At 40.6% G+C, this 24,765-nt stretch overlaps 1 protein-coding gene across 3 annotated transcripts in view; it reads left to right on the forward strand.

The window, feature by feature from the left end:
• RNF111 (ring finger protein 111) overlaps positions 1-24,765 on the forward strand; it is a 72,710-nt gene that overhangs the window by 9,562 nt on the left and 38,383 nt on the right. For 2 of the 3 annotated variants that reach the window (XM_067555952.1, XM_067555953.1), the window contains exons 1-2: positions 7,042-8,059; positions 15,282-15,408. In XM_067555952.1, coding sequence (XP_067412053.1) covers positions 7,150-8,059; positions 15,282-15,408 — 1,037 coding nt within the window. In that variant the 5' untranslated portion in view covers positions 7,042-7,149. Of the gene's footprint in view, positions 1-7,041; positions 8,060-15,281; positions 15,409-24,765 lie in introns of those variants that run through there. The other variant, XM_067555954.1, reaches the window with a different exon arrangement.

Here is a 24,765-nt window from a genome sequence, read left to right on the forward strand (position 1 = left end):
AAAATGAAGTAAAAGTGGGGCTGTTCTGCATTTTGACATAATTCTAGCAAAAGGTACCCAATTGGGTACCCATCCAGGTACCCAATGTCTTTTGATAATTAGCAATGATATTTTTGTGTCTAACTTGCTCCTGTCATGTTCTTCAGGTTTGTGAATGTTTTTGCTTAGAGGCTCCCAGGGAAGCTGATGACCACCTTCTGTGTTGCAGTAAAATTTAAGTGGAAGGCACAGAATGAATGCTGAGACAGAGATTGTGTTGGGGTGCCCTGGTGTAGACACTTGCTACCACGATGGAAGGAGTTTTTCTATTGCTGTAATTATTTCACCCACTTGACGCAGTAGCTAGGTCCATGGAAGAGTTCTTCTGTTGACCTAGTGGTGGTTATATCAGGGCTTGCTTAGGCTTAACAATGTCTCTTGGGGTATGTGTGAATTTTTCATATCGCTGAGCAATGTAGCTAGATTGACCGAAGTTTTAAGTGTAGACCAGGCCTAAGTTGTGCCCATGTAACAATCCTAAATAGCAAATGTTTCCTATCAAATAGTCTGTCTACTTTAATAAACTGTGCCTTGTGAAGGTGAGAGTCAGAACCTGATTGTACTCTACATACTGGTGGAAAAGGTCTTGAGTGTGGTGTTAGGTGACGTTAATTGTTTGACCAACTTCTAAATGACCAGACCTACCTTTCAGTTTCTCTGCAGTGAGGTTCTTTGAATATTGCTGATGTAATCTGCAATCCCAGTGGACAAGGGAATAAGCATTGTTTCTTAGGCCTGGTCTGCATTGTTGGCGGATTTTGGCAGCAGTCGACGGGTAGCTTGCGTATCTCCCGTCAACTTATTAACTTCTACTTATTGTGGTGTCCCCACTGCGCTGCACCAATAGGAAATGTCCTCCGGTCGACGCAGTGTTACTTTTCATGAGGGTGTGGATTAATGGCATCGACTTCTCGGATTGATTGAGCGGGTCTCCACTGCTGCTCAGTCAGTCCCGCAGAATTGATCCTGCACTGCCAACAATGCCGCTGGCAGTATAGACACACCCTTAGAGCGAGACTACTGATGTGTAATACCATTGTTACATGTTTGCTTAATGATATAGGATAAAATCCTAAAAACATGGTTTAGGCCACTTAATCAGGAATTTTACTATTAGAAAGATTTTTATTGTGACTAGAGTCTTCCAAACCGAGATGAGGCTATCCTGGGCCTTGTGGATTTCATTGTTGTTTATGGTGGCTCAGCTGCAGCAAATACCCCTTGCTGCAGAGTTCTGTTTCAGAATTTGCTTTCATTTAACAAAACAAGCACTATTGCTTATGATGACTATGAAGAGAATGCAAAGTCGATGTGAACTGATGCAGTATTGTCTTTGAGCTTGCAAATAGTCTGAAACAGTCTTTGAATTAACTCTGAAACCTAAAGATAATTATGTAAATGTTGGTATTAACAATATCATAGTTGCTGATCTTAGTAGAAGCAGCTAGCTGATGAACCTGAGTTTCATGGCACTTTGATGTAGCACACTCAGTAAGACTGCAGAATTTTCAACCTAAATTCTGTTGCCTTTTGCAAAGTAAACAAGGGCCTTAAGTATTGGTGGCATCCAAAATGCATTTGTCCACCCCAAAATTCCACCATAGGAAGAAGTATTAATTTGGAGATGCAGGCGCAGTAACAGATCACTGACCTCTTAATAGAAAATAATTCTGGTTTGTTTGGCGAATTCCATGTGAATTTTAAACTCTATTGTGTACTTCATCGGTTGTTTTCCCATCTTATGTTAGAGAATGTAATGGCACTGATATTCCTGTGGTGCTACTTGGTGTCCTGCTTGTTGTTTGCTCTAGTTTGATTACTTTGAGAGGAATGGGGGTGCTTCTAATGTTATCACAGTGGGAGCCAAATGCTGTTGTATTGTCCTTTTGGGAATCTAAATGGAAGGTGTATATGCCAGTTGAAGCACATTGACACTAAACACCTTGCCAAGGGTATTGCTGTTTTATTTCACAACAATTGTAAGAGCAAAAGTTTGTTGTTCAGAATAGTCTGTGGAGACTAATGTTGTTGCATACCAGCAGCCTAACATTCCAACGGTGAAGGAAAACTTCCCTGGTAGCAAGTACCAGGGACGCTAATGTGATATGGGGACACTCTGCCAATAATTTGCCACCATATGTAACATAGGGTAAAGTGTTCATGAAGTGAAAATAGGAGAGCAGTGTATAGATAAGGCTATTTCAATATAGCTCTTTTCTTATGAAAGGGTAGATCATGTACATACATGGAATTTGTATCAGATCTACTCAAATAATAAGCTGTAACATGTCTTCTGTTTCACTTTGCCTGGTTGTTGACAAAAAATAAACATAATTGCAAATTACCAGATTTGCACTGATCGAGTGTCAACATGCCATAGTTAAATCTTAGATATCTGCCACATTCATTCTTCCTTTTGAAAGATGATAGCACAAGCTTAATGAAATTATTTAACATAATGCACAAGTACATGTTTGCAGACATTATTATATAATTTCACAGCAGCATACAGGGAATCTGTGCCATAAGAACCTTTTTTTTTTTTTTGAAGTGTTGCTCTTAGTTAATCCTGTGAGCTGTTTGCATGACAGATAGTAGGCAGTGGATGTTGATGGTGTGAACTGGGAGAACAGGTTGAGTGCTGAGAAGCAGGTGAATAAGGGTATGTCTACAGTACGGTGGCACTGCTGCAGCTGTACTGCTATGATGTAGACTCTTCCTACATTGATGGAGGGAGTTTTTCTGTTGATGTAGTTTATCTGCCTGTCCAAGAGGCAGAAGAATTATTCCATCAATTTTAGTTGTCTTACATTAACCTAATTACAGCACTTGACGCAAAATTTTTCACGGTTCTGAGCAACGTAGCTGGGTCAATCTAATTTTTAAGTGTAGACAGGCTGGTAACAAGCAGAATGCCCCAGGGATCAGTCCTGGGGCCAGTTTTGTTCAACATCTTCATTAATGATCTGGAGGATGGGGTAGATTGCAGCCTTAGCAAGTTTGCAGATGACACTAAGCTAGGGGGAGTGGTAGATACCCTGGAAAGTAGGGCTAGGATACAGAGTGACCTAGACAAATTGGAGGTTTGGGCGGAAAGAAATCTGATAAGGTTCAACAAGGACAAGTGTAGAGTCCTGCACTTAGGATGGATGCACAGCTACAGACTGGGGACCGACGGACTAGGCAGTAGTTCTGCAGAAAAGGACTTGGGGGCTACAGTGGATAAGAAGCTGGATATGAGACAGCAGTGTGCTCTGGTTGCCAAGAAGGCCAATAGCATATTGGGCTGCATTAATAGGAGCATTGCCAGCAGATCGAGGGAAGTGATTATTCCCCTCTATTCGGCACTGGTGAGGCTGCATTTGGAGTATTGCGTCCAGATTTGTGCCCCCACTACAAAAAGGATGTGGACAAGTTGGAGAGAGTCCAGCGGAGGGCAACAAAAATGATGAGGGGCCTGGAGTACATGAGTTATGAGGAGAGGCTGAGGGAACTAGGCTTGTTTAGTCTGCAAAAGAGAAGAATGAGGTGGGATTTGATAGCAGCCTTTAACTACCTGAAAGAGGGTTCCAGGGAGGATGGAGCTAGGCTGTTCTCAGTAGTAGTAGATGACAAAACAAGGAGCAATTGTCTCAAGTTGCAGTGGGGGAGGCCTAGGTTGGCTATTAGGAAAAAGCTTTTCACTAGGAGGGTGGTGAAGCACTGAAATGAGTTACCTAGGGAGGTGGTGATATCTCCCTCTTTAGAGGTTTTTAAGCTGCGACTTGACAAAGCCCTAGCTAGAATGATTTAGCTGAGGTTAGTCCTGCTTTGAGCAGGAAGTTGGACTAGATGACCTCCTGAGGTCCCTTCCAATTCTAATCTTCTATGATTCTAAGAACAGAGGTGGTGAAAAATCAAGTAATATTGGGGCCTGTAGGTGCATGGGGACCCTATTCTGAAGCTGGCTGTGGTAAAAGTATTCAGTTTCTTGAACAGTCAAGCTAGTGCCTCTCTTAATATGCGAGAGCAGAGGGAAACTACAAGCTTGCAGTTACAACTACCTCCACATTTGGTGGTATTAGGTATGAATTATAACTGTACTCCATTCCACTTATGTGCCACCATTTGTCATTCATCAGCTGCTTCATGTTCTTGTGTAGTGCCTCTTCCCGTCTCATCTTCGTGAGATCATTCAAAGAGACAACATCTAAGACATGGTTTTCTCTGAGGACAAATATGCAAAGGCTTATAGACGAAAAGCCACTTTGACGAATCTTCCAGGCTCATGGCTACAGGGTTTCCAAAATGTTTTGGTGTGGTCAAGGAAATAGCTGTGTTCCATCACTGTGTTTGGTACCACATACTCAGCTGTGAACTTATGCCTAGTTTCACCAGTTTAACTATAGGAATGATGTTACATTCATTTATTTTAAACAGTGCAACTTGTATACACAAGCCCTTATAAAACCTGGGTTTGAAGAATCCACTTAGAAAGGAAACTTTTCCGAGTGAGAAACTGGGTGTAAGCCATTACATTTTGCAGAAACTAATTGATCATTAAAGTCAGGTTACTAGCCCTTCAGGTTCTTGCAACTGTATAAAATGTTAACTGACCCAGTACTATCTTCCTCATTCTGCCAGTGTACAGTTTCAGTATTTACAATGCTATTTGTAGTTTTCTTGAGTAGCGGCAGATTGAAACCGAAAAGGCTCTGTAGTCTCATTGCCCACAGGGCTCTGAAGAAAACAGTTAAACTGAAAAATCAGGTTAATATCACTTTGCTGCTTACTAGGAAAGCGATGAACGGGAATAGCAGAGGTATGCACTGGTTATTCATGGGGTCAGGAAAGTGTGGATTGGGAATCCTGAACCCCACTCACAGGAGCCAAGAGTACAATAATAGAAGCCTTCCTTTTTTTTTTTTTTTTTTTTTAAAAGACTATGAATGAAATGAAGTATCCTGTTCCCTCTCTCCTGCAACAGAGGGGGCCAGCAGAGATTCATACTTATTAAATATTCCCTATCTAGATGCTGCTATGAAAGAGAGCACCTAAGCATGGTTAACGACAGCATTGTGGTAGGAAGTGCAGCACCCTTGTCTTTCCAGCAGCTGGCTGTGGTTGATCAGAGGTGGGCTACTCACTATGGCAGTGATCTTTGCTATTTTTCAAGCGGGGGTCAATTTGGCAAAAAACGTTCAATGTGAGAGCCACTTCAACTACTAAATTAACACATTGCTTGCTAGTCCTTAATGATGTAATGTTGCAGAGCTACTCCTAACTAAAACTTTTGCTTGTTCGTTTCATTAATATCCACAGTTACGTTTTTACCTGCTTTTTCTCCTGTTTCACTTTCCCATTTTCTCTTCAACGGAATTAAGACTCTATCCATTCTTTCCAGTTACTCACTGAGGCCAAAAAATAATACACGACACAAATGGTTGAACATTCAGAGTTCTACGTTGGTTGCTATGGTAATATTACGGTTATTATACAACTGATATACTTAGATGTACTTATTGGCGCACATTGTACCATGTGGTCAATGTGACGTGTAAAGAAGGCGGACTTTAATAGGCTCAGTACATATTCTAATATTTATCAAATAAATTGGAATATAAACAATTAGGGCCACCACTGGCTCCCGGGCCTTGCAATGAAGAACACTGCACTATGACAATGTCCTGGGCCTTTTGGGTGGAGATACCTCCTCTACTGTAGGAGTTGCTGATGGTGACAAACCAGTTTATATATATCAGAATTACTTAAAAAACATGCATTAACTTAAAGGCAGTCTAGTATGATGAGCATATTTTAGAAACTAGTAAGCAGTTTGCCCCACACAGTCACTAATCTCTTGACAAGCATGTTGAGTTACATGTGAAGTGTTACAAGATAATATCTGTAAATTCCCCCAAAGCTAATGCTTTTTCAATTTAAACTTCACTGTGTGAAATTAAATATCCTTTGGTTAATCTTCTGACACTTTAAACAACATTCCTAGTGCTAGTCAAAATAGCTGACCTGAGTTAACAAAATGTTTGTACTAGATTTTGGTGGGCTGGATGAGCCCAAGCTATCTGCAATTTCTAGAATTGTTTTACTCCAAATAGCTGATGCAAAACCTGATGGGACGTTAAAGTAGTATCTGCCCAGAATGGATTGGCAAATACTGGCTTGCTGGAATATTTCCCTTTGACAAAACTTTCTAAAATGATTGTGAGTATTCATATCTTTCCACAGAATTATTTACAGCAATGGGAAAGACAAACTAGTTCTGCAGCACCTTTAGTGTCCTATTTAATGTTAAGATTATAAAAAAGCACTTTTATTACAGTTTTAGGTTGTCTTAAAAAATGAAATTGACAAACTCTGAGCATTGTGTAGATTATATTGTAAAACTGAGAGTACCCAATGGTAAATCCCTTAATACTGTAACTCATTCAACACTTAAGTAAAATACGGTAATGGCCAGAAAGGAATGGTTCTATGTTACTTACATTGCAAGTATATGAAAACATTATAAAAATGGTTTGACAACTCAGAAGTTCTGGCTCGGTATGGAAAACTGCATTATCTGTACTAGATGGTTAACATCCCTAAAGCTTGCTTGCTTTTGGTTTCCTTACCAGGTTTCTGTCTTGCTTCCTGGTGATTGGAACCTCTGAATATGCAATGTTGGATGCCTTGCTATAAGTTATTGGCTTATAGTGCAAAAGGTTTTTTGGGATCACCAGCAGGTTAAGTCATTGAAAACCCATTATATCATCATTGCCCTGTCTGAATATTTTGGAGTCACCTATTTATACACTGTATACTTAGACTAGTAAGCCTTTATGCTGAAAGCAATTGAAAGTAAAGCCCCCTGGGCCAAAAGTAGAATGGACATTTTGGCTGACTAAATTTCTAGGAACTACAATCTGGAATAAAAACAAAATATGTTTCTAGCAGGAAAAATACTTATTAAAACCAATGTTTTTTCCCAGCATTTTAGTGGAAGAAGCAAAATAGCTAGTTATACTCACATTGCCACTAAAAGATGTGGTATTTTTTTGGTGCTAATCTATAGCTATTCTAGTGCAATATTAATAATAGTAAGTTAGGTTTTTGTGTTTTTTTTCTTGATGCATGTCTGATTTTCTTTCCAGGCCTTCCTCGCAGTTTTCCATGTCTCAATGGACTCCCGAATGTAATATAGTCTATACTATAAAAGCGGATATGAAGAGTGAAGTTCCCTCTGATGCACCAAAGAGACAGGAGAATCTGAAGGGGATCCTCTTGAACCCTGAGCCCATTGGGGCAGCCAAAAGTTTCCCTGCAGAAGTTGAGATGATTGCTAGTAAAGTAGGGAATGAATTCTCTCACTTATGTGGTGACTCTCAAAAGCAGGACATGAATGGCAATCATCCAGAAGAAGACAAAGGTATTGTGGTGCGGAAAAAACGCAAGAGTCAGCAGGCTGGCCCTTCGTATGCTCAAAACTGTGGTGTTAAAGAAAACCAGGGAATTTTAGGACTAAGACAACGCCTAGAAACACAAAGTGAGGACAATGATTCTTCTTTTAGTGACTGTGTCTCTTCACCTTCATCTAGCCTACATTTTGGAGACTCTGATACAATCACATCTGATGAGGAGAAGGAGGCCCCTGTAAGACATTCTCAGGCGGTGTTGAGTACAAGTAGAACTCATAGTGCAAGGTCACAGAAGTGGCCTCGGACTGAGACAGAACCTGTACCTGGACTGTTAATGAAAAGACCCTGTTTTCACAGCAGCTCACTGAGAAGACTGCCATATAGAAAGAGGTTTGTGAAAACCACTTCCTCACAGCGGACACAAAACCAAAAAGAACGAATTTTAATGCAGAGAAAAAAACGGGAGGTATTAGCTCGAAGAAAGTATGCTTTGCTACCCAGCTCTAGCAGTTCCAGTGAGAATGACCTCAGTAGTGAATCTTCCTCCAGTTCTTCCACTGAAGGGGAGGAAGACTTATTTGTATCTCCTGCTGACAACCACCAAAACAGTACAACTGTTCCTTCAGGTAAAACTAAACACTTGTTTTTTAGAGTGAGTAGTCTAGTTGGTTATTAATTTGTTCATCGTATAGTGTATACATGGTTTTCCTTAACCTTTTTATTTATGGACACTTCAGCTGGTGCTCTTCCTTTTAAAAAAAAAAAAAAAAAAAAAAAAAAAAAAAAAAAAAAAAGTCGGTTTTTTTTGGGAGGGTGTGCTATAGTTTGTATATTAAGATATTTCAGTATTTAATATTTATCTTAGTAATGGTGCAGTTTTATTACATTATAATAAAATTAAATTCAGAGTTTAAGTTCCTACAACAACCTTAGCTCTGCCTCCTGCACTAGAATAAAATATTGGTTGCCTGACTGGTCTACTGGCAAGATGGATAAAAAACAGTTTGTTTTTTTTTTGACCTTTAAAATAAACACAAGTTTATATTAAAAAAAATAAATAAATAGGAATTAGCAACCTATGTTAAGGCCTAAGTTTATTTCAGTTATTGAAATCATTTAAATTTAAATTAAATAAGTAGTTTTGAGCAGTGTTCATGTTTTTGCTGCTGTTTTAAATAGTCAGACCACTGAACAGGTGGAAGTCACTGGCTAACCACCTGGAACCAGAGTTTGTAGAAGTGCTAAAGCAGCTTTTGACAGTAGTAGCCTCTTCTGTAGGTGCAGAGAGACTTTTTTCAGTTTTAGTTCAACTAGTTCTGTTCAGTGACTAGGTAAGAGTTTAAAAACCCAGTTTAGAGTTGAAAAAGCAGGAAAGCTTCTTTTCCTTTTCCAGTCTCTGGGTAAAACTAGGTATGAGAGATGAGACCTAGTTCAAAAATATTGAAGAATATGGTGACTAGAAATATTCAGTTCACTAGCTACAGATAATAAAATTGTTAATTCAGAGTTCAGGTTTCCCAGTGACAGCTTGTAACCTTCTAGAACATAGAGTTCAGCAAAACTTAAACTTCAGAAAACCATGAAATATAAAGTTAGGGTACACACGCACACAACCTTAACTCTGCTGCTTTTGAGCGACAATCCTAAAACACCCATATCATGTGTACTCATGCTCTGATTTTTTTCACTGCAAAGGAAAGGAGCTACCTGTCCTATACCCATGTACTTAGGGCAGGGGTGTCAAACTCGCTGATGGTGATGGGCCAAATTCTCATAAACTGCACTTCACAAGGGCCATGCAATACCCTCCACCAAAAAATTCGAGCCATCTTCCCCTTTTCGGTGGCACAGCATCAGTCCTTTTCAGCGGCGGGATTTTGCCGGGGACTGTGTTGCCGGATTGAGTGCATTGCCGCTTTAAGGGATTTCTCTGCGTCCGGCATCGACACTTTAAGACATTTCACGGACTCTTAAACCAGCAATGCCAAAGGCAGAGAAATCTCTTTAAGTGCCAATGCCCTCACTTTGGGCAGCAGCATGTCTCGAAAAAACTGGCCGGACACGGGCCGGATCAAAAAGGTTCACGGGCTGGATGCGGCCTGCAGGCCGTATGCTTGACACCCCTGACTTAAGGCCTTGTCTACACTTGAAATGCTACAGCAGCACAACTGTGCTATTTCAGTGTAGACACTACATTGGGGTTCTCTCGTCTGCGAAAGTAGGTGTAGGAGCTGCTCTCCACAGGAGAGTCCTAGCTTCCCCCACTGAGGTCCCTCAGCTTCCTTATAAGGCCTAGGTGTCTAATGAGCCTTATGGAGCTCCTCCCCCAAAGGACAGGAGGCAGTCAGTCACAGATGCACTATTTGGCTCTTACTCCTATCACTTGTTAGTTAAGGGGTTAAGCCTCATCAGTGTGCAACTAAATAAATATATTTCCAATGTCTGTGGTATATGTAAATTGTTCCCTTTTTCCAATAAGCTGGTTCACTCATTGAAAGTGGGTGTGTATAATTGACTCCTGGCAAAATTGTCATGAAAATGTTACCATTCAAGACAAAATCTATTCTGCAAACTGATGACAATGGGAGGAGAGAGGGAGCTCCATATATTACTTGCCTATCAGAATCTCTCTCTTGCAAAGTGACTGGGTGAGCACAACTTAGCAAAACTGGCTTAATATTTTGAATATTTGTCTCCAGATGTTGATTACTGTTTTACTTTTTCCCCAGACATTTAGAAACTAAAAAAACAGTAAGCATCCTCTTAAAAAAAAGTGTTTGCCAAAAAAGTTAGGGGAAAAATATTAACAAAATAGTGCAAAAAAAATCACTAACTTGAAATTTCACTTGTATGGTCTTGCAGACATCAGCATTCCCATCACTGAGGAACTCTTATTTTAGCTTCAGAACATGCTAACTTTCTATTTTTGAATATGAATTGCAATGGCAAAAGGAGGGGGAAATACAGTTTTAAGTCTCTAATTATTTACTTACAAGTTGTAGAGAACATAATCAACTGGAAGAATAGTTCATGTAAGTTTAAACTTTGTCCTAAAGTCTTTTTGGCATTTACATTTTTTATTTTTTTATATATATATATATATATATATATATATATATATATATATATATATATATATATATATATATAATATAGTTTTGCTGGGACTTCATGCAAGTTATAAAATGCATACAGTCATCAAAACTCAAGACACAATCTGTACAATCTACACCATTCCTTGCCCAAAAGTCTTGGTAGGCTGTGTAAAAATGCCTCAGAGGTAAAATTGGTGCACTCAGACCAGTGTGAGAGGCGAATTCCTGGGTCATTGGCTTTATTCATTGAGAATTTCCTAGAGTTGGCGAGAGGTGAGCACACGTGGGACTCTCAGAAGAGATGGCATGCTAAAAGATGAGCAAGTACAAGTAAGCTAGGTTGTGGGTGTGACCTCAAATGGGTGAAGCCTATATTCAGGAATGCATAGTGGTCACCTAGCGTGATTTAGGAACACACATACAAGCAAGTTGTGGCTTGGGCAGGTGTAAGTTTGGAGACACAGAAGAAAATAGCCTTCCATTGGTTGCTTAGCTAGCTGGTACAGCTCAAAAGAGGAAGTAGTTGAGGAGCACACTGGTACCTGAGTTGCTTGTTAACTTCTGTGGGCTCTGGCTGCTCATCCATATGGTGATGGCTTGAGTCTTCTGGGTTAGCTGCCTTTTCTCTTTCACCTTGACTAACTGGACCTTCTCTAACTGCAGTTTTGGTGACCAGCTTATCCTCTTGAAGGATCTTGTTATGCACACTTCGTTCCTGATGCCTATAGTCCTTTTGTTGATGCTCTCAGCGGTCACCTTGTTTTCAGTTGCTGCTTCTGACCTTGCTGACTGCACAACATTATTTGAGGAGGGAGTGTGTCTCCTCCCCTCTTTCTCCCCATCAGTGGCTTATATGGACAAGCCTTTCTGCAATGGGTATGGTTGGAGCCAAAAGAATACTTTGGAAGAAGTATAGTGCTACAGTTCACTGCTCTACTTTGTTGGTTTTAACTACAGCTGACTGAGGCAGAGCATAGAAAGTGCATATGAATTTTTAACAACTGAAAGAGACCTAAGCAGATGTGTAAGTCAATGCCAATAATGCTCTTTGCTTCAAGCACCAGTGGCTTGTCCTTTGTGCCTCCTTGAAGAGATTGGCAAGTTGCCATGGTAACAGTGCCAGGATGTTGAGTACATATTTATCTAGGAATCTTCCCTTCCTCTAGTCTGTTGTCATGATGGTGAAATGCTCTGCAGTGCATTTTTTCTGGCCTATTTGTGAGCTTCTTATGCATCCCAAACTTGAAGTTATTGTAGCTGATGTAGATCTCCATGTCTTCGGAAGCAGCTTGTTTGTAAAGGTCCCATATGAGCTGAACTGTGCTGGGACCACACATGCTGTAGTGCAGGGTGCATGCATAGAGTGGAACAGCATAAGGATCCTGTTCTGATTCCCAGACCTAGTGTGACAGACTCCTGGGGTTTCCAGAATTGTGAGTTACTGTGTTATCCCTCCCAGCCTCAGCAAGTGAGATCTCTGCTACTGCTAAGCTGTGTGACAACTCCTTGACACTAATAGCTTGTCTGTCTTGCCAGCAGTCTTTTCAGGACTCTGCCAGCCCAAATCTTGCCTTGCAGGTAAAAAACAGTGTACCACAAATTCCCCATAATAAAACTAACATAAGCCCCACACCTCTTGTTGAGATGTGAGGCTTAGTTAGGGTGACACAGTGTCAATGTAGACACTATGTCCTTTACATCATCTGTGGAGCTGTCTGGGCTGGAATGGTGAAATTGACAAGAAAGCCGCCTTTGTGCAGGTGCCGGTCCCCACGGGCCCATGCAGGCTTTTCTCTCCCCTCCCAGCTGGGAGCTCGATGAGAAACCTGAGTGGTTGGTTTCTTTCTGCTCCCGGCAGCTGGGAGCTGGGTGAGAAGCACGAAAGCTTCTCCACTGTTTTAAATAATGGTTTTAATTATTTAAAGCGGGAAACATTGAATTAAATCACTGATTTTTAATCTTGTTCTGCATTTGTATTTTGTTTCCTTTTTCTAAAAGGTTGATTTGCATAGGTTGGCACCCACTAAAACATGTTGATTTGCAACTATATAGTAGCCTTTATCCTAAACTTGATGCTGCTTTTTGCTAACACAAAGTATATACTATGTCTATACGCTTATTTAAGGATCTATATACTTTAACTTACATTTATTCAGATTCTTAATTTTTTTTTAAAGTTATAAAATGGTGAATGATGCATGTCTGATTTAATAGATTAATTTCTTTTAAAACTTGTGATTTGTGTCAAGATCCCTTTGGATGGAAATTCCATTAAAATGCATGACACCATTTTAGAATTCTCATAAGCTAAATAAGACTACCTTAAATGTGCTGGTATATAAGAGAAACAAAGTTTATCAAAACATGTTTTTTCAATTTAAAATTGATGTATTAAACGAAAGAAGTATCTGTAGTTAGTGAATTGAACTAATTGCCTTTCAAGATTTTAGAATGAATAGCTCTTATCCACACACCTTGTTTTTATTCACGGATAAAACTTTCCTGCTTTTTCAACTCCCAATCAGTTTCTTAACTTTGAATGAACAAGTCATTGAACTAAACTATTTGAATAAATTAAACTGATGAAAATTCTCTCCTCCTCCCTTCCTCCCTCCCGCAGCGCCCCCCTCACAACGAAGAAGCAATTGCTGTCAAAAGCTGGTTTATCAATCAACAAATTGTTTCCCGGTGCTTAGCTAGTGACTTCCTTGAGTTTAGTGGTGTGACTTCATTTAAAACTTCAGCAACAAACACATACTGCCTAATACTATTCTTTGTATTTTAATTTAAATGATTTTAATAGATTTGACCTTAACATAGGTTATCATTTTAAATTTAATTTTAAATAAGTTTATTTTTAAAAAATGAATCGGTTTTAAATGAAAAACATCTGATTAATTGTAAAAAAAATTAATCCACTGTGATCTGCTGCAAATATTACAGATAGTTGTGGATTTTTTTTTTGTTTTGGACTATTTTGCAATTAGTTGTATTGTCACAATGTCAAGCTGTTGTCTAGTTGCAAAATATTGTTCTTATGCACTGGGAAGCATAAGAATTCAGGGAAAAGATGAAAGTAAGGAGACTGATCCAGTATCTTGCCTTTTCCAATATGTGAGATTTGCCCCAAAGTTCATCCTAAGTGCTGTGAGAGTTGCTGAGCACTCTGCATCTGTGATCTCTCCCTCAGACTCTGGCAGGATTTTACATGTAATTTTTCCTGGAGTGGATCTCCTCAGTTCATGTCACTTTAGACTGGATCACTAGGCTACAACACCCGCTCTTCCTGCTGTAGTGTCTGTTATAGGATGAGTGTTGACTTTACCCCATTGCAGTGCTTCATGTGTGCACTGTTCCAGACATGTTCACATTACTTCATGGGATCCCAGTTCTACCACTTTTAGAGTAGGTCTCTCAGTCTCAGTCCTGCAGCTTCTAACCATATTAGTGTGACTGGCCCAACTGTATCTGGCACCTGCAAGGCACTTTCCTTTGGAAGCCTGTGATCAGCAGCTGATTAAGGTGACTCAGAATAGCTCCTTCCAAACAAACACACTGTATATTCATCCAAAAGTGTACAGCAAACAGATAAAAGGGTTAACACCACAGAAGAGCTGCACACTTGGGTCTGTCTTATGCTTTTGAGACAAGTGGTAAGCTTAGGCCAGCCTAGCCGACCCATTGTTCTGCTAAGGGCCCTTATGTCTAGCCATTGTTTTGTTTCCTGCTTATTCTTCCTAACAGCTCCTTTTAATTCAAAACCATCTGGTCAAACAGAATAATATCAAGCCAATAAACTGAGATATATATAATAGGGGGAAAAAAAAAAGAAAAAAGACTTTTCTATCCTTCTCCAGATGCATTCACAAGTCCATGGCTGCTTTGGATTGGGGTGCCTGGATCCTGTTGTTATACCTTCCCACAGTTGTCAGAAGACTTGCCACACTAAGCAACTACAGTGGAGCTAGTTACCATGTAGGAACCTTGTACAAGGTGCCAGTGCTCTGCTTGCAAACGGAAATTGTCTGTACTTGGTCATTCATAGTTCTGATCAAACTTCCAGCGTGTCTAGTACATGCATATGCAGGTCAAAGAAAACCCACTATCCTGTACACATATCTGTAAGCACCAATATGTTCATGCAAGCTCCTTTAAAATTTTAGATCACCGTTTGGCATTCTTCACCTTTTTCTAACCTCCTTTTCTAGGCTTGCCTTTTAATCTTTTAGGCGAGCATTAAACAAATTTGGTATGGATAATGACTAACATGTTTTTTATTAGCTATGGTAGAACTTCCATATCTACTTGCTGTGTCTGTTTCTAGTCTTTGAACTTCATCTTATTTACTACTAACAGAGGAGAAGTTCGGTTCAAGATTTATCAGTTACTCTTATCTGTTGCTTGAGTAAATTTTTGTGTTGCCTAATCCTGGCTCATAAACAACAAAAATGTAGTTGTTGAGGGTTGGGAAGGGGTAGGGTTAAAGCAGGACTGCTTATCTGAATAATTACCAAATTATTTTGGATCAGATTTAGTAGGTGCTTTTGACTGGTTTGCGTTACAGGTTTGTTATATGATCTATACTGTATCCCTTTTACTTGTATATGCTATAAAATTCACATAAACTTTAAAGATGACAGTTTTTTACATATAAAGGTAATATCCATAAACAAAACTAATCTTGCGTGACAAAGGCAGTGTCAAATGTACACAATCCAAACTGTTGACTTTTCTCTCCCCCTCGCTGCTCCAGGAAGTATTGATGAAGATGTTGTAGTGATTGAAGCATCCTCCACTCCCCAGGTCACTGCCAATGAAGAAATCAATGTTACCTCAACAGACAGTGAAGTGGAAATTGTAACAGTTGGAGAAAGCTACCGGTGAGATTAGCCTCTATCTCTGTTTATAGTTGGTGAGGCAGATGGCTTATCTACCCTATAAGTATCTTTATCTTTAACAAAAATGAGGCTAACCTCCTAAAAATGCAGCTTAAAAGGTGTGGGTGTGGGTGGGTGGGTGGGGTAGTGTGGTAATGCCTTCACTAACAGCCTGAACGTAAGTAAGAAATAATGTGGTGCCTTGCCTTCAAATTCACACTAACGTTCAAAATGGTTAGCATGTGTGGAGCATATCCATATCAAAACTTGTTTCTCATTTCCACTAGAAATACTTTGTTTTAGGAGGATACTGGACAAAGCTCTCAAAGATGTTGCAAATGTCTGTCTGTCCTTGAAGCACATATGGTGAACCACAAATTCTCCTGATTAAGCTGCCTTCCTAGTAGAGCTAGACACTTTTGTCAGGCAACTTTGCTTGAAGCAGAAAACTTGGCATTGATGTGATAGAGGCACCTGATTGGCTCTACACACAAATGTACCTATTTATTTGTTGTTGGGGGGTTGTGCATGTGACATGCCTCAGGTTAAAACCTTGACTGTGGAATTTCTGTGCCCCCTTAACGCTCTAGCTCAGGATACCTCTTAAACTGCTCTGCTAGTGACAAGCAGGCCTTGCTCTCACACAGCCATTAGCACACCCAAAGTTATGTGAAAGCTCTAATAGCCACTCATGAACTGTACACAGGAAGACAACCACATGTTCTCCAGCCCCAGCCTTGCACCCCAGAAATGTGTCTTGCACTGCTCAAGACCCCCTTTATCAGAGTAAGCTCATTAATTAGTTCATTATACTATCAAAGGGTACGAATATGCACCAGCCTTTGAAACCTGAGAAGACTCCCCAAACTTCCCCAAAACCACAGTGGTTTAGATAAAACATCAAAATAAGTTTAACAACTACAGAAAAATAGATTTTTAAGTGACTGTAAGTGGTAGAAGCATAGAAATTCAGACTGGTTCCAAAAGGAAATAAGAGAAAACCCGCAAGATATTTCCTAAACTGTATCAGGCTAAGGCCTTATCTACACTAGAGAAATATTACTAATTACTGCAGTGGCTAATGTCCACACTACCCTTCTTGGGTTGGTGGAGTGTGTCCTCACCAGGAGCACTTCCACTGACCTAAGAGGGGCAGTGTGGGGAGCGGAGAGGCCCATAGGCTGCCTTCTCCCCGTTTCCCACCAAAACCCAGCCCCAGGCTTCTTCCCTCACCATTCCCCATTGGGAACTGGGGGAAGCTGCCCAGGGCGTCTCCATTCCAGCTTTTGGTTGGGAACTGAGCAGATGTGTGTTTCACAGCTCAGCCTTGTCAGAAATTGACATGTTACTTTAGAAGTAGGTTGTTCTTTAGAAGGCTGTTACTTTATCAAAGCTGATTAACTTATCAGCAACTAAGGGAGTTATAGACTCAGCGACACAGAGGCCAGAAGGGACCATTACGATCTACTCTGCATCACATTGCAGGCCACAGAACCTCCCCCACCCACTCCTGTAATAGACCCATAATCTCTGACTGAAGTCCCCAAATCATGACTTAAAGACTTTGTTACAGAGAATTCAACCTTTACACTAGTTTAAACCTGCAAGGCCCCCCTGCTCCATGTGCAGATTAAGGCAAAAAAACCCTATGGTGTCTGCCAATCCGACCTAGGGGAAAGTTTCTTTCTGATCCCAGATATGTTGATCAGTTAGATCCTGAGCATGTGGACAAGACCCACCAGCCAGACACCTAGGAAAAGATTCTCTGCAGTAACTCAGAGCCCTCCCTATCTAATCAGTAGCTGTTGGAGATATTTGCTACTAACAGTTGCAGATCAGTTACATGCCATTGTAGACAGTCTCCTCATACCATCTCCTCCATAAAAGTATCAAGCTCAGTGTTGAAGCCAATTAGGTTTTTGCCCCCACTACTCCCCTTGGAAGGCTGTTACAGAACTTCACTCTTCTGGTTAGAAACCTTCATCTAATTTCAAGTCTAAACTTGTTAATGGCCAGTTTATAACTATTTGTGCTTGTGTCAACATTGGTGCTTAACTTAAATAACTCCTCTCCCTCTCTGGTATTTATCCCTCTGATGTATTTATAAAGAGCAATCATATCTCCCCATAGCCTTCTTTTGGTTATTGTAGTGGCCGGGAGGTGTGGCCTCCCTCAGAGACAGACAGTGAAGAAGGGCCCAACCCCCTGCTGGGGGGTGGAACCTGGATGCGCACATGACTGGAAGCAGAGGGGCAGGACAGGAAGGGGAAGTAAAAAGGGCAGGCATTCCAGCTCAGTTGGGAGAAAGCTGTCTCTCCCTGGGCGCTGGGATCTGAGCCTGACTGCTACCCCGGAGAGAAGCTGCCAGAGCTGCTCACTGCATGGGGCCCCAAGGATCTGCCGGAGCAACCTGAGCCCAGTGTACCTGATGGAGGACCTGAGCGCTGTGACCTGGAGGAGCTGCCATCCGCTGATGGCCCTGAGGAGCTGCTGGACCTGCCACTGATTGACAAGGCCAAAGGGTTCTGGAACCTCCCCCAGCAGAGTATCCTGAGGAGATTGAGGGTGGCTTGGACAAGGTCTGCCAGGAAAAAGTGGGGAAAAGCAGCCCAAGGAGGCCAGACACCAGTGTGTTGTGGCCTATGGCCGGGTCAGTGCAGTTTCAGCTGGAGCACTGCTGACTCGGTGATGGGAGACTCACTGCTAGGGCCCTGGGCTGGGATGCAGTGGAGTCAGGTGGATCTGCGTCCGCCTTCCACCTTCCTACCCAGACCTTGGGGTGAGCACCCTGCACGTACCAGAGACTGTCTGCCTTGTTGGCCCCGCCCTATCTGGGAGTCAGGCTGTAAACTATTTGTTTGCCCTGCCAAGGGCTATAGACTATTTTCCTTGCCTGCCCCGCCCTGCTCAAGGGCCGCATCTTGGGCTATTTGTTCTCCCTACACAGGGCTAGAGACTGCTCCTGTCCTGCCTGAGGGCTGGGACCTTTGAACTGGCTGCTCGCCTTACACAGGGCTAGAGATTGCTCCTGCCCCGCCTTGACTGAAGACGAGTTTGAACTGGCTGTTCGCTGTACACAGGGCTAGAGACTGCTACTGCCCTGCCCTGCCCTGCCCTAGGCCTGGGACCTTGAACTATTTGTTCACCCTACACAGGACTAAAGGTTACTCCTGCCTCTGAGGGTCGGGGCTGTGAACTACCCGCTCACCCAACACAGGGCCAAAAGGGCTAATTTCCCCCTGTTAGCTCAAGCCTCCCCACAGGACATAACGGCTGGGAGGCGTGGCCTCCCTCAGAGACTGATTGTGCGGAAGGGTTACTAGCCCCTGCCGACGCTGGGGAATGCTTACAGTTAGGTTAAACAAACCAAGTTCTTGAGTCTCCTCTCATGGTTTTCTATTACTCAGATCATCCTAGAAGCCCTTCTCTGCACCTATCACAGTTTGAATTCATCTGTCTTAAACATGGGAAACCAGAACTGCACACATTATTCCAGATGAGGTCTCACCAGTGCCTTGTGTAATGGTACTAACGCTTCCTTATCTCTACTGGAAATATCTTGCCTGATGCATTCTAGGACTGCATTAATCTTTTTTCATGGCTGCATCACATTGGTGGCTCATGGTCATCCTGTGATCAGCCAGTACATGCAGGTCTTTGAATACTAATGTTTAACAAGAATGACAAAATGATATTCCAGCAGTCATTTTGTTTGAACAAATTATCTGCATCTAAACATAAGCATCTCATGCTTAAAGAGTATGTTCAAAAGCAGTAGTGGGCCACTTATTTTTGGGGGAAGAGGTGTTTCACAGAACATCTGTTAATACAACCTCCACTTCCATAAATTTATTTTGTCTCAAACATGACATTTGCTTCAGACATATAAAAAGATTAGTCTGTGCACCAACAAGATTACACCCTAATAGGCAACATAAAACAAGATAACACACAATGGGAAGGAGAGCAGAGAGGCTTGAGATAAATCAACTTTATTTTTTTCACTTAGCCTGGCCCGTTGCTCTTTATTTTAATTTATTTTCTTTTTAAAATTCTTATTGTTCCTTTGGAGTACTGTTTCTTGTTGATGCTGCATTTTTAGCCTTTGCCTATTTTTTTGGTCTTGTGCATTTTTAACCTTTGCCTATCATCTTCAGAGATCTCTGATCAGTCCACCTCAAGATACATTATTAGGAACTACAGCAATACTTTGCAGCTATGCTTGGAAAGATTTTTCAGATATCTCTCGGAACTATCACTTAAAGCTTTTTGTTTACTGTATTGCAGATAACTTTTGAAGTGTTTAAAAATTAGCCGGGATCAAATTGGTTGCATTCATAGAACATTAATTCAAGGCTTGATTAAAGGTAGATGGGATTCTTTTATATATTCAGCTTTCTCTCTGCTCAGCCTAATTAAGAAAATTATCTTTCTTCTCCTCCTCCCCCAGAAACATGAATCCTGCTTCCATTGATGGCAATGGTAGTCTTGCCATTAACTTCAGGGGTAGCATGATCAGGTCAAAGGCCTTTTCCAATGCACTTTGATGACAGCTGTCAATAGGATTCAGATTTTATTGAATTTGCCAGCTCCTTCAATATGCAGATTCCTGGTAAATTTAATTCTTTAGTTTCATTAATGGAGTGGCAAGTCTAAATTTCTGTTCTTCTGTATACTATTGGTCTTCAGTTTCCAGGAAAATACAGTGCTTTTGTTTCAGAATGAGGTATCCTTGGCAGCTTTCAGTTGAACACATGCAGGTAATTACTGTATCTTTATCGACACTTCTCTGGTTCATAACAGCAATACTGATCTTCAGCTCCAGGATTCAGGCATCTAATGACTCAGAGAGATCAACTCAGCTTTGAGCCTTAGGTGATCATTAAATTCCAGAAAATGTCCTCTCTGCCAGTGGTGAAATTATCTGAGTATTTCCTATTCAGATCTAAACTCATGTGGCCTGGTCAGGCACATCACAGCATTTCCAGAATTACAGATTCTGTTACTGTTCTGCTGAACAGAAGGTGCCCTCAGGAGTCTTAATATGCCAGTTTAATTCAGAGTTTGTTTCAGATGTTGTGACTAAACTGAATGTTGTAAAGATTGTTTACCACTACTTACAATATTGTTCAGACCAAAATAAGTAACTTATATTCTGTTTCACATAACTCTCATATAGATGAGATGTGCTATATTTCTAAAAAGTCAAGTATGTGTTTTGGAGGGAAGTAAAAATCTAAATCAAATCAGAATAACATGAAAATGCGGTTTACAGCACTCATCTTTATAGTATGGTTTTTCTGACAAATCTAGAAGACAGTTTTTTTTAGTCAATACATTTAGAACAGGTATTCTAAGTCTTGCTGCAAGGAATTTTGAATAGGTGAGGTGATACTAAGACCCCCACCACCCCAATAGGTCATAGTAGTGTATGAATGTCATCTTGGCTTCAGTGATATGAATGGCTGTAAAATTTAAAAAGAGAAATTTTGCAACTTCTATGATTCACAAACTTTTGAAGTTTTTTAAAATCTATTTTAGGTATTTTGTCATGAAGTTAACTTGTTTTCTATATCCTTTAGTTTCCATGCCCAATATATACAAAAAAAAGGATGGAGGTCAGGAGGTGTAATACTCTATTTATTCCATATAATGGAAAATGCAACCTTTATTTCATGTTAAATGACTTTAGGCTCTGATCCTGCAAACAGTTGCACATGTGCTTAACTATACTCCTGTTAGTAGTCCCATTTATTTTGATGAGTAAAGGTAAGTACGTACGTGTTTGTGGAATTAAGGTTTTATAACAGAGCATCTTAATTCAGTGACTGAGGATGTTCAGTGTCATAGGAAATGTGTTTTAATTTTTTTAAATACTCCCTTTGAGATTTTTCAAAGTAGTCAAGGAATATCAGATGTCTTCTGCTAAAATTAATGGAAGTTGTTTCTAAATCTTTTAGACTACTCAACCCTTGGGTTTTAAATATCTGCATACAAATTTCCTGTTAGAAAACTGAACCAAGGACTCCGAGGTACTGCTGAAGTTGCTTCATGGTATTCTTCTGAACAACCTATATGGGAAAAGAGTTTTGAGAGATTACATTGAGACCTTTGGGGAGCGGGGGAGGCTTTAACAATAACTTCTTTAGTAGATGATGATGGTTTGTGCCTCATCAACTAGTTGTTGATAATCTTGATAAATATTTTGCATGCTACAGTAGGTACTTCCACTGTAGAAATGGACGTTATGTTCTAGCTCTCTATGCTTGACTATAAAAAGACTGGTAGTGAGAAAAATGGCGATCTGTTATTTTGTTACCAGCAATCCTACTTAATGAATTATAAGGTACGTGTTATTGCAGAGAAGTACTGTTTACAACACATTTGGGAATATTTTGTAAAATATTTCAATTGTTTGTCATCAAATCTGTTAGTTAAAATATGGATTATAGTAATTTCTGTGTTGTGCTGTTGATCCTTTATTAAATGACTCACTTGGTAGTTTTCAATAGTTTTAACATTAGCTTTAGCCTTATTGTTTAAAAAGTGCTTGTGAGCAGCTAACTATATTTTGGATGGTTTAGCTTTTATTCAAGTTTGTCACTGGATTTAAGTAATGGTAATTTAAAATTTGTCTCTCCTCTGGGGGCGGAATTATATTAGGATTGAGACATGGGGTTACTTTTCAGATATTTGATCTTAAAGACCTTAAGTAATACTCTCTCTTTAGTTCTGGCAAAGTAAAAATCATATTTAAAATTCTGAAGTGCTAATGGTGTGAAAATTGAAAAGTTCAATATTTTAAAAACGTGACATTTGTTAACTTCAAGGTGGGAGATGAAATACGGGTGAGAGATCTGAAATTGTGACTTTGTATAGGAAACCTGTTTGTGGTGAGACTTTTATTTAAAAAAAAAAAAAAAAATTAGTTGATCCCTACTCTTGCATAAAAAGAACTGAAGAAGTACTAATCCCTTTCTTTAATACTGTCCGAAAGGCAATCATGCACAGAACCCTTAAAGTTCTTAAATTATGCATCCGGTATATGTTTAATTTACAAACTAAGGAAGTAAAACGGGGCAAAAATTATGATGCTTACTTAACCTGCATTCTACTACAGTTTATTTTTTGTAAAGAAAAGGAACAGTACACTGCATCAACCTTTTTTTTTTGGTAGGAATGAGGTGGGGAAATCTTTCTGGAGCTCAGCTGGCTGTTAGTATGTTGAAATTAATCCCTACTGGCCACTCATAGTCAAAGCATCACTAGTTAGAGTCAGAAGGAAGAAAATGTAATACTAACAAAGCACTTAAACTGATTTGGCTCATGGTGAGCCCTTCTTTCAGATGCTGGAAATGTTACTTGTGGGGGAGGAGGATCCTGAGGGAAAATATGCATACTGGAGCCATGTAAGGAACAATAACTCCATTTTGTGAAGGATTTTGAGATCAACTTGTTTTGTTTTGATGTGGTACAATAATAAAAAAAATGTTAAACAAAACCCTGAAAAAAATTAGTTAGCAAAATGTTTCATTTTGATTTAAAAAAAGTTTAGTCTCAAATGTCATAGCACAATGTTTTGACCTGGAACAGAAACTTTGCTAGTGGCCATGTTGTGTGCAATTTTCAGTGTGTCATTTAGTCAGGGAAGGGAAGAGAGGTAGCAGAGGAGTAAAACACTAACTTTTTAAAAACAAATGAATTGGTTGGGGGGGGGGAATGATGGCAGAGGGGGGATAAGTGTATAGTGTGCAAATCCTTTTCTGAAAGTTCCTTGAAAGTTAGAGAGGCACATTTAAAGATGATTTTTAAACCTATTTATGCACCTAGTCCCTGATCTGGGGAGGGCATAGCCCCTTGGAAAAGTTTTACCTAAGTCTAGGAGTATCCCTGTCAGCTTCAGATCCACTAGCTCAGCTCCATCTAGAAAGACTGTGATGGCTTCACACAGAGATAGGGCTGATAAAACCTAATCCTCAGATAAGAGGAAGCATTGCTAATCTGCGGAAAGCAGGGACAAATCCTAAATGGGCATTCCCAGCAAGAAGAGGTTTAAGTCATCCCACCTTTCTGGTTCTAAGGGGTCTCCATGGTTTGATGTGGGTGACTTACTCTGAGGCAGCATGGTACTGGGGTTCTGGGTCTGCTTGGGGACTATCTGAGTTTAGAGTTCTTCGGAGTCAGTCATTATGGTACCAACCTCATCAGTACAGCTCTCCTTAATACTGCTCACTTCTGCACTGACTGTCTGTACCAAGTGTATTGACAAAGTCAACCCCCAGTACTGCCTTTTCCTGCACTGGCCTGCTCAATAAATTAAAAAAAAAGCGTGTAGTACCAATGGACCTTCAGGTCTTAGAAAACTCAGTCTCCTTTGCTATCCACTGGACTAAATACCCCATTGTGGTATTGATGACTTCTACCTCATTGGCACAGAGTATTGCCCTGGGGCTAATGTTCTGAAGAATCCTAGTACTCAGGCTTTATCAAGCCCCCGCCTTAGACCTGGAATGTTCGTTGTCTTCTGACTCACAACACAGCAGGGAAGGCTCCCCTACTTATTACAAATCTGAAGGGGAGTAGAAGGTTTCATTTAGGACACAGGAGGTTTGTGAGTAGACACTTGTGCTAGTGGCCCTTTATGATATCATTTTACAACATGACCCTATTGAAAACTGGGGGGTCTTCAAGATCCTAGATATCATGCCTTTATATTATCTCCTAGGATGAAATCCTCTTCTACCCCTGTGTCCGGAAACTATAGTGTCTCAGATTGTACACCTGGCAGTTCAGGCAATAGCAGCAGCTATTTTGTTCTCATCCTTTGCTGAGGCAGTGGTTCAAGTGCTAGTCCCGATGTGTATTCCACACGTGGGTATGCATGCGTGCCATGTGCTTGAGTCTGGAGGTTCTTAGTAAGCAGTGTCCATTGGCCTGCACTTTTGCAGTTGCTCTCCTTCTGCTCCAGACTGAGGGTATAAAAGGCAGTGCAGGCCGATGCCTCTCCAGTTCCTTCTTACCTGCTGCATGGCCAGAGTCAGAATCTTCTGTGGCCTCAGATTTCTCCAACTTCTATCTTAATTGCCAGACAATTGTAGGCAGTATCTAGAGCTCCTATAGAGGATAACAAATGACCTCCAGATCCCAGGGGTGGAGATCCAAGATGCCCAGCATCAGCACCCTGACATCCTGCAATTGATAGGTCCCTGCAAAGTGGCTCTTGTAGTAAATAAAACCATCATGGAACCATCCGGGCTTGTCTGCATACCCTGGTTGTCTGTGCCCCTGCACCTAAAATTGGCATTATTTTGTCCCAGCCAAAGGAGCTGATTTGCTTTGTACGAACCCAGTGCCCAGCTC

The sequence above is a fragment of the Emydura macquarii genome, unplaced genomic scaffold, assembly GCF_026122565.2.
Source record: "Emydura macquarii macquarii isolate MOO-44397 ecotype Brisbane River unplaced genomic scaffold, CSIRO-AGI_Emac_v2 contig_1644, whole genome shotgun sequence".
Taxonomy (NCBI): domain Eukaryota; kingdom Metazoa; phylum Chordata; order Testudines; family Chelidae; genus Emydura; species Emydura macquarii.